Source organism: Alexandromys fortis, unplaced genomic scaffold, assembly GCF_014885135.2.
Source record: "Alexandromys fortis isolate MF-2015 unplaced genomic scaffold, M_Fortis_MF-2015_v1.1 scaffold_7, whole genome shotgun sequence".
Classification (NCBI taxonomy): Eukaryota; Metazoa; Chordata; class Mammalia; order Rodentia; family Cricetidae; genus Alexandromys; species Alexandromys fortis.
Window position 1 is genome coordinate 22,791,081 of NW_026067920.1, and position 10,645 is coordinate 22,801,725.

Genomic DNA, 10,645 nt, shown 5'->3' on the forward strand with positions numbered 1-10,645 from the left:
GGCCAAAAAGAGGTGCTATTCATCCCATGTGTGAGCATAAGCCACTACTACAGTTTAAAGACAAATCTGACACAAGCTTTAATTAAACATTGGTCAGGTGGTTGGGCTCCAGCCTGGTCCATAATCTGGGTTTCCAGAAAATGTCTCCTGTCACAGTTTTTAGTGGTTTTAATTATTTCCCACCAGGTCCAATCAGAGGCAAACATACATCCTGACATACACCCAGCCTACATCCAATCAGGAGCAAGCATACATCCTGACAGCATTTCCTGCCCATGGTAGACATGCGATCAAGCATCTCTGGTGCAGATGGGTCTAACTTGTGAACAATGAAAAATAGCCTCCAATGTTTCTGTTTCATGGATCTCTAAGGCATAAAACTTAAAATGTAACTTTGACTCTCACAGCACATGGACTTAACAGGTGGCTGGGAACCACCATGAGGGTGGTTCCTCAAAACCTGGGTCCTCTGCAAGAGCAACGAGTGCTGGTAACTGCTAAGACAAGTCCAGTCCCACCGCACTTTACCAGAAAGATCGAAAAGGGAAGAACAGAATCTAAGCGTTGGTAAGGCACACAGAGTGACAAGTGATGGGGATGTTCATATATAGCAGGAGGTTAGACCACCCGGGAAAGTGTTGGCAGAACCTAATAAAACTGGTCTGACTTACAGCTTGACTCAATCTCCACTCCCCAGTGCACACTCAGCATAAACATGCAAGGATGTTCACCATCAGGCATCTTCACCAAGAGTGGCACCAACCATACCCAAGAGTGGTACCAGCCATGCCTGCTCCTAACTACAAAATGCACAGGTGCTTAGCAGCAGCTTGCTGATATGATAAGCTTGTTGGTATGATAATAAATAGGAAGAAAAATCATAAAAATGTAGTGGCAAAGAGTCAGATTTCTTTTTAAACTTTTTTGGTGCAATTGGTCTACTATAAACTATAAAATAGGCCAAGTGTTCCTTTAGCCACTGTAAGCAACTGGGAAAGGCTAGCTCCCGTGGGTGTTAATAAGGTTGACTGACCTGGGTTCTAATACATCTGGATTGGGCTTTTCTCTATATGTCTATTAGCTTTGGTTTGGTTTTTGAGATTTGGCAATGAAGCCCAGGCTGACCTGAAACTTGAGATCCTCTGAGTGCTGAAAACGATATACTATAAGAGAAAGGAGGAAAAGGCTGGGGGTTTTGTTTTGTTTGTTTGTTGATTTGTTTGTTTTGTTGTTGTTGTTGTTGTTTTTAAGTTTTAAAATAACCCACGATCCAGAAACAACTGCTCTCAATATTCGGAGTTATTCTCTTCCCTTTGGAAGCAGGCACTCTTGGTCTACCCTATCCTTACCGCTAATTTTTTATACCCAGGGAAAAAAATCTACTGGGTCAAGGGCATTCTTTAAGATCTGTGCTCATCTTTATTTCCCTCTAAGAATGGCGCGCCAATTTACAAAGTGCCCTGGTGTGAGGGCTCAACCCAGGCCCGAATGGCTTAGTACTTGTGTTCATCTTAAGACGGCCCGGCTGAAAAGGCAGGGCTAAGGAGCCCGTCCCCTCCAAAGGGAAGCCTCTGGAAGACTGTGGGCCGCGCAGGGCAGCCAGGCACCAAGTCCCCAGCTCGGGCACGGCACGGTTGCCCGGGGAACCGCACACGCCGCCGCGACGGCCGCTTAGCGGGCGTGTGAGCGGCGAGGCCGAGCAGACCCAGCATGGAGCTGCCGGACCCTGTACGTCAGCGCCTGGGCAACTTCAGCCTCACGGTGTTCGGCGACTCCAGCCGCACCGGGCCAGAGTCCAGCGAGGCCGCGGGTGAGTGGCGAGGGCGCAGCCCCACGCGGGGGTGCGGTTCGCGGGCGGACGCACGGTCCGTGCCCGGGTGAAAAATGGCGGCCCCGGCTTCGGCCGTGGCGCGGTCCCTTTGCGCGAGCCCGCGGCCCTGCGACCGACCCGGGCGCCCGCGAGCCTCGGCTGCGGCGGCTGCTGCACCGGGAGGCCCTGTCGCCCGGAGGATTGGGAGGCTAAGCATTCCAGGCCAGGGCGAGGTGGAGCAGCTGCGCCCTTCGGGTCCCGCTCCCACCCTGCACTGAAGCTTTGCTGGGCCCGAGCCCAGCCTGGCAGCGTAGGCCGGGTCCTCCCCGGCCAGCCTTGCAGCCCCAGCGGGCGGAGGAAAGGGAAAAGGGGTTGTTTCCCCACAAGGGGCCCTTTTTAAACCACCATCCCTCTACTGGACGCTGCCAAAGGAACACAGCCTTCCCCTGTGCGTTCCTTCCCTCCCCCTCGTTCCAATAACGAAATATCGCCGCGTTGACTCCAGTCCCAGACTCCTAACTCCTAACGACAGCATATATGGTTTTCACGAAGGAATCAAGGAAGTAGAAATCCCTTCTCCTAATTGGTTTTGACAATTTTTGTGAAAAGGGGGACATTGAAAAGCAAAGCCATCGGTACATTTTGTCACCTCGGTCATTTGCCTAATTTAGGCTATGTGGAGAAAAACCTAAAAAAAAAAAAATAGATTTTCATGTTTCTGATTCTAAGAGTGAACCTTAACTGTGCAGTGCAATCTTAAAGTGAAGGTCTCGGGTCCGAGGGCGGCTACTGAAAACGATGGCGTGGTGTTGGTTCTGTAGGTCTGCAGGGCCTCCGCCTTAGACAGCAGAAACTGTAGGGATGCCAGTACAGCTACCTACAGACACTGACGCTGGAGATTCCTATGGTTTTATGGGTCACAGAATAATTTTTCCCAACCACCCAAATGTGAGAAAAGCCAAGACTGGTAATTACTTGGTCAGTAAAATTTCCCTGCCAATTATATAATGCTTTAATTTCGTCTCAGAACTCAGCTTGAACTTTTGTAAAATTTAATGAATTCATGTCTTGCACCTCATTTATATTTTGGCCTGATTTTTCAATTGCATAAGCTGGATGTGTTAAAGTGTGAACCTGGCACTACAAAAAATAATAATAATAAAGAAAGTAAACACCCTGGCATGCTAGGCAGTCACTCTATCCAAGCTAGATCCCGATAGCTTTTCAAACAAACAACAGCGATGATATTTGTTTTGTTACACGGCAATCAGAAGTTCCTGGGCAGTCGGGAAACATGCTATGTAGTCCAGACTGGTTTTGAACGTGAAACTCTCCTGCATCCATCTCTGCAAACTTTTTCTTTTCTTTTTGGATTTTTTGAGACAAATTTTTGACTAGTTTCTGCTCTAAAGGTTCTGAAACTATCAGCTTCCTGTCTTCTTAATGAGTTACACAGACTACAAAAAATTTTTATCATACCTCCCCTCCACATCACCTCACCTCCACACCACCTCACCTCCACATCACCTCCACACCACCTCACCTCCACCTCACCTCACCTCCACATCACCTCACCTCCACATCACCTCACCTCCACATCACCTCACCTCCACACCACATCACTCCATATCACCTCACCTCCACACCACATCACCTCCACATCACCTCACCTCCACATCACCTCACCTCCACAGTCCTCAGAATTAAGAGATTTTAAAAATTTGTTCCTATATTAGGGATAATTTAAGAAATTAAGGAAAGCAAAAGCAGACCACAATAATCAGGCCTGCTCTTAAAACGTAAAGGAAACCTGATGTGGCGTAGACTATTTGTCTAACTATGTACAGCTGTGTTGCATTTGTGCCGCTTTTGTTTAAGTATGTAAAGATTGCTGCATTTGTTTACCTTGCCTGCCTACGGCACCTCATTGGGCTAATAAAAAGCTGAATGGCCAATAGTTAGGCAGTAAAGGGATAGGTAGGGCTGGTGGGCAGAGAGAATAAATAGGAGAAGTCTGGGCTCAAGAGAGAAGGAGGAGAGAAAGGGAGAAAAAAGGGAGACACCAGGCACCAGCCAGGCAGCCAGGCAGACACACAGGAAGCATACAGAAAGTAGGACATACAAAATAAAAGAAAGAAAAAAAAAAAACAAAGCAAAACAAAGATGATGAGAAACAGGTTAAAATAAATTACAAGAGCCATTGGGACAAGCCTAAACTCAGGCCGAGCATTCATAACTAATAATAAGTTTCTGTAACATAATTTGGGGGCTAGCGATCCAAGAAAGTCTGCTACAGAAACTTTTGCTTCTAGAGGCCATGCTTGTCTCAAGTACTAGATTTCCATTTTAAAAATTATGCAGATAAAAAGAAAAATGTTACAAAGTAGTTTATGTTTGTAGCTTTCTAAATTCTTACTTTAAAAAACCAATTTAAAATAAAAATGTAGTTAAATTTATAATGTATTTTTTTTAGGGCTCAGTTTTAAAAATCAAAATCTTGTTGAGGGACCTTTTTCCTTATACAAAAGCAAAAGATTTTGGGTAATCAGATTGATAAATAGAATTTGTGTGTCACAAATGGCCTTTTATGTATGACAGCGTTTGAAAATTTGTTCTTTCTGCTCATGCGTGCTTGTATTCATGGTGTATAAAGCTAGATTCTGAATAGGGCATTGCAGTCTGTGCTTACACTGAGACTGTGTGTACACACATAAGAAAAGGAGATGGTCCTATTGTTGAGCGCCCATTGAGTGTGACAGGCACACTAGTGAGTGTGAAATAGCCTCACAAGCAGCCTTTGAGTGGTGACTGAGTGGGTGCTCAGAAAGATGGGATAATGCACCCCATCTCTGGCTCCTGATTCTCTTGGCTCCTGTCTTAGTTAGGGTTTCTATTGCTATGAAGAGACACCGGGACCACAGCAACTCTTACAAGGAAAACATGTAGTTGGGGCTCAGTTCAGAGGATTGGTCCATTATTGTCATGTCAGAAAGCATGGACACACAGGCAGACATGGTGCTCGAGAGGTAGCTGATGGTTCTGCAGGCAGCAGGAAGAGAGAGACACTGGGCCTGGCTTTAGCATTTGGAGCCACAAAGTCCACCCCCAGTCCTGGGACTGGAGTTACAGATGGTTGTGAGCCCCTGTGGAGGTGCTGGAAGCTGAACCCAGTCTTCTGCAAGAGCAGCAAGTGCTCTTGACCACTGAACCATCTCTCCATAGTTCAGAGTGATAAATACCTAGAGGGAAGGATTCTGCTGGACTGTGGGAAAGATTTGTCAGAGAAATGGTGCCAGATTAGCATAAAGGCATGTACAGGATTAGGATATGCCAAAAGGGAGAGGTTTTTATAATTTGAGATTAATTATTATATAAGAACTAACCTATAAGATCCATTTTTATTCATTTTATAGCTCTTTATAGAGACCCTACAAAGGAGGCGATAGAATTTCATATTTTCATTGCTTTTTTTGGATTTTATTTATTTTCAGAAACAGGTCAGATATGCAGCTCTGGCTGGCCTGGAACTTGCTGTTTCCCTGTCTCTGAGGGTTCGGGTGGCAAGAATACCCTGACATACCAGCTGGTAGTCCCTTGCTCTTTCTTCTCCCCTTCTTACTGTGTAACCCAGGCTGGCCTCAAACTCACAGTGGTTCTGCCTCCCAAGTGTTGTGATTAAAGACCTGTGCCACCACATCCAGCTTGGTAGTTCATATTTAATCCACATCCCTGGTCTGCAAACTGCCAGCAGACTGTAGAGGCAAACACTTGAAGGACATGAAACACCCCCCCGAGCAACTAATGTCTGAAGTAAAAGGCAAGCAGACGACTATACTGCCAGTGACTATACATAGGCCTGGAATGTGGAGTTTTATTAAACTGATATTAATGCTCAGGAATACGAGGCTTTAACATTTGTTCCCTTTCTACCTGTGGCGCAGACAATGAGATGGTCTCCAGCCTGCCGTTGCAGATGTCTCTGTATTTCAACTCGTACTTTTTTCCACTGTGGTGGGTGAGCTGCATTGTGATGCTTCATATGAAGGTGAGCCCCCCTCACCCCGCTGCTCAGCCCTGGCTCCTCAGGTCCCCAGCAAAGGTTCTCAAGCCCTCCTCACCCTGTGCATGTTACTTGACGAAAGACTTTGCGAGCATGTTCTGCCGTTTCTTTTAGTATTCAGTCTTGCCTGACTACTACAAGTTCATTGTGATCACAGTCATCGTCCTCGTGACCTTGATGGAAGCTATCCGGCTGTACCTGGGCTGCATGGGGAACCTGCAGGAGAAGGTGAGCTCTCCCCTCCTTCAGGGCTGTGCTAGAGACAGTTAAGGTTTCAGGCAACTAAAGCAATGGCCAGGGTGGAGGTGGCACCGGCCAGGAGCTAAGGACCAGCTCCAGCTTGAAGATTTTCATCACTGCTCAGTCTTTTGAGCTCTGGTGTCCTAAGAGATACTGACGAGGTCACTGAGATGAAGCGCAGTGACCCCTACGAAGTCTCTAAACACAGTAGACTTCTAACGATTGCTAATGTTCTCACTTCTCTCAGTCTTGAAAATATTCCATCACTGGTGGAGAAGGGGAGTCAACAGGAGGAGGAGAGACACAAGGGGTTAAAGGGGGGATATGATCAAAGTACATTCTGGATATGTATGTAGTAAAAATGGTCTGTTAAATGTCTGTTTGGAACCTTTAGAAAAGTTACAAATCCATGTCCACTGTCAAGGCCCGTGTTCTCTGAATCACCACCCTGCCTAAAGGCTTTAAATAATTCTGTGGTTTGCTCAACCCTTCATAATGGGCCCCACCCAGCATATCTTATTGTTTTGTCTGCCATTTGACTGATGGGTTGATTCCTAGTCATGCTGGAGCTTCGTGGGCGGGATGTCTCCCTTCCCAACCCTTGATCTCTGCAGTTCGTTATTAACCAATGGGAGTCGTTTCCCATTAAACTGGCTTTCTCGTCTAGATAGTTCTCTAAGGACAAGGACTGTGGCGTACTCCTGAATTACTGATGGAGCCCATCCTGCAGGATCTTTGTAGTGCTGAGGACCTGTCTGTATGTCCAACAAAACTGGATTTACTAATCTTACAACTCCTGATGTGTCTCTCTGCAGGTTCCCGAGCTGGCTGGCTTTTGGCTCTTGAGCCTCCTCCTGCAGCTGCCTTTAATCCTTTTCTTGCTCCTCAATGAGGGCCTGCGGAATCTGCCCTTGGAAAAGGCCATACACATCATCTTCACAATCTTCCTTACTTTCCAAGTCATCTCGGCATTCCTGACCCTGAAGAAAATGGTCAATCAGCTGGCAGCCCGCTTCCACCTCCAGGACTTTGACCGGCTCTCTGCAAACAGTGCAGCCATGACAGGGAGAAGGCAGCCTTTTACGGAAGAGCTCTGATCCCACTGAAGAGCGAGTGCCTGCAAGATGACCCAAGGAGACAGAGGGAGTGATGGAACACCTGAGGTCAGGCCTGAGAAAGGGCGCAGGCCTTCTGGGCTCTGTCCTCCAGCTCTGAAGTCCCATGGAGACAATGCTAAGACACACTGTGGTCCATGAAAGCCGAGGGGCTGTCCAGCGGACACTACATTTTTGTTTCTGATGTTGACTTTCCAGGTGTTGTCTGTTGATAGTTGTAATCTGCCACATTTAGGTAATGTTCCTAGCTAGAATCTGTAACTAGAAATGTGTGGAATTTCAGGAAAAACCTCAGTTTTGGCCAGTGGAATCTCACTGTGTGTGTCAACACACTCCAGGCGTGCCCCACACCCAGGAGTAGTTGGCCAGCACCAAACAAACTCGGCAGTGTTTCTGTGGACTGTTTGTTTCATTTTGCTTTGTTTGGGCATTTTTTTTTTTTTTGTCTTATTGTTAGAGGTAGAAAGCTGGAGAGGAGTTAGGAAAAAGAGGAAAAAAACATGCAAAATATATGGTATGAAGAAAAAAATTTAACAACAACAAAAGAAATGTGTAACATCTCCTTTAAACTTTCAGTTGTCTGGTTGGCCATCTTGGGTTTCCGGGAGCAAGTGGGAACGCTCAGCCATAGAGGGCATGTTTAATAGGGACAGATTTGCCTGTGCTGGATTCCAATTCTCTTCTTGGTTTCTGTCCTGAGGTGAGGGGGGCAGGCATATTATGGTATTTAAGGAATATTTTGTCACAAAACCATGTTCAGTATTTGTGATGGAGACACATAACTGTTTTTACAATAAATCATAAGCTATTTACATTAAAATATCAGCAGTATATACTTATCTTGTGCAGTTCTTTTGAACTATGAAATTGGTGGGATTTTTTTTTTTTTTTAATTCTTTGTGGTTTTGGGTTTTTTTCCAAGACAGGTTTCTCTGTGTAGTCCTGGTTGTCCTGGAACTCACTCTGTAGACCAGGCTGGCCTCAAACTCAAAGTTCCACCTGCCTCCTGCTCCCAAGAGCTGGGATTAAAGGTGCGCAGCACCACCACCTGTGTGTGTGTGTGTGTATGTATGTGTGCGTGTGTTAGTGTATGGGTATGTTTTGCCTGCATGTATGTGTGTACATGTACCACGTGCATTCCTGGTGCCTATAGAGGCCAGAAGATGGTGTCAGATCCCCTGGGACTAGAGTCACAAAAGGTTGTAAACTACCATGTAAGCATTGTGAATCAAAGTTGGGTCCTCTCAAAAAGTAGCCAGTGCTCTTCCCAGCTGAGCCCATGAGTGTGTTTTAGTTGGAGCTGTAGCTTGAGGGAGCCTGGTATACATACAGCAGGGTGGGCACGTTGGCTTTGTGATCATCCGCATTCTCTAAGGAACTGCTACATAGCTATTCAGCTCGTACCTGAAACCTGGTTCGAAAGCAGTGGCTCCCAGATTTTACACAGTGGGAGCTAAGATTGAGTTAGGAGAGCCAAATGGACTGCACCCATGATCATGCCATAAGCATGTCCCCTTGTTGGTAAAGGAAACCTATTTAAGGAAATTGGGTTAAAATGGTTTCCTGGGTAGGGATAGCCACACGTTGTTTGTTTGGATTGCCTTAAGGGACAGAGTGTTTTTTCTCAGGCTTTCACCTTTCCTATAAAGAAATATACCTCCATAAATAATATATTTTACTGAGGGAACGGTTGTATGCACTACATTAAAAAAAAAAAAACTGTTCTTTTTCTTTTTCTTTTTTTCTTTTGTCTGGGATGGAACTCCCTATGTAGACCAGGTTGGCCTCAGAGAGAGCCACCCACGTCTGCCTCCTAAAATCTAGGATTAAAGGTGTGCACCACCACGCTGGCCTCCATTTTTCTGTTACTTCAATTCATGCCCATAGTAGTTCCTTGATTTTCTTTATTAATTCTTACATTGCTTACTTTTTAAAAAATGTCTAAACTTGTCATTCCTGATTTTGCCTGACACACTTCCTCAAATACGGACATTTATGGACAAGATGGGTTCTCAGTCCGCAGGGGTATGACCTGGGAGGTAAAACATTTGCACAACAACCCACAGTCAAAGTTAGAGGTGTAACTTTATCAGGGGGTGTACTGAACCCTCAAGTACCTCACAGGTGAGTCCTGGGCTCTCCACTTTGGTCCAAACACTTAGCAACCTCATCAGCTGAATTAAGCCTCCTCCCTGCTTCACACTGCAGGGAGGGATTAGCGGTGACTTTAGAAGAGCCATACACCCCCCTTGCCTGTACCAGGAAGGAGTAACAAGCAAAGCAGGCGTCTTATGATGTGGGGTGGGCACCATGGTTGGAAGGGGAACAATATCTCAAGAAGCTGGATCTGGAAGGCTCTGCAGGATGAGATGACACTTCACATTTGAAGGATGAGGTGATAGTGTGCAGCATTAAGAAATACGGTAATAGGCTGGAGCAATGACTCAGCAGTTAAGAGCACTGGCTGCTCTTCCAGAGGACCCGGGTTCAATTCCCAGCACCCAAATGACAGCTCATACCTGCCGATAACTCCAGTTCCAGGGTATCTGACACCCTCACACAGACATACAGGCAGGCAAATCACCAGTGGACATCAAATAAAAATAAATTATAAATAAAAAAGAAAAAGGTTCATAATGACATTGTTTCATGACTTCAAGGAAGTGCCATTGGAATAGGCATTTAGAAGGTGTTTTTCCTAAAAATTCTGACTCCTCACTTGGGCCACAAAGCTAACAACACAGAGATGTCATTGTCCTCAACCTGTAGTCACCTTGGATTCCAGAAAAAGCAAAACTCTACAGGACAGACTCACCTCTCCTACCATGAGAGCAGTTACCCACAAGTGGGGCTGCTTCCCAAGCATAGGACTTGCAGCAAGCACACTGGACCCCTGAGGATGACCAGTTAGTAGAGCAACAGGTCACGGAGCACCTTGCAGGACTGGAGCTGAGACAGTGATGGTCAGGATGAGACCTTGACTAGGCGTCCTTGGTTATGCACACTTCCTGCCGTCTGTTTAAATCTAGTGCGTGTCAGTGCCCTAAAGATGGACTCGGAGTCACTGTACCCTTTATCTCTTCTTTCCGGTGTGCCCACATTAAATCTATCTTTGCACAGTCCTTGACTGGAACGTGGGGACAGGCAGCTGAGCCTGGCCTGTTAGGACTGCTGGAGTCCAGGCTTTTGTGCTAAAAACTCTCATACTAACTGTAGCAAACCAACCAGGAGAGAAGAGGCCTTTGAGCAGTAACCACTTGTAGCAAGTTGGAGAATGGGGGGAAAGGATGGGATGGTCCCACATGGGGGAGGATGGGATGGATGGTCCCACATAGGTGAGGGGACAGGACGGTTGGTCCCACATAGGTGACGGGACAGGACGGATGGTCCCACATAGGTGAGGAGATGGGATGGATGGTT

General features: G+C 46.3%; 1 protein-coding gene across 1 annotated transcript; it reads left to right on the forward strand.

The window, feature by feature from the left end:
* Positions 1–1,488: 1,488 nt before the first annotated feature.
* Positions 1,489–8,052, forward strand: Tmem17 (transmembrane protein 17). The gene is made up of 4 exons (XM_050140951.1): positions 1,489–1,810; positions 5,752–5,855; positions 5,985–6,098; positions 6,926–8,052. Exons 1-4 carry the CDS (start codon positions 1,711–1,713, stop codon positions 7,205–7,207), a joined length of 600 nt encoding a protein of 199 aa, XP_049996908.1. The 5' UTR covers positions 1,489–1,710; the 3' UTR covers positions 7,208–8,052.
* Positions 8,053–10,645: the final 2,593 nt, after the last annotated feature.

Coding starts and splice junctions, on each gene's coding strand:
- Tmem17 (XM_050140951.1), top strand. CDS start 1,711: ATGGAGCTGCCGGACCCTGTACGTCAGCGCCTGGGCAACTTCAGCCTC. Junction 5,856..5,984: donor TTGTGATGCTTCATATGAAG/GTGAGCCCCCCT, acceptor CGTTTCTTTTAG/TATTCAGTCTTGCCTGACTA. Junction 6,099..6,925: donor TGGGGAACCTGCAGGAGAAG/GTGAGCTCTCCC, acceptor GTCTCTCTGCAG/GTTCCCGAGCTGGCTGGCTT.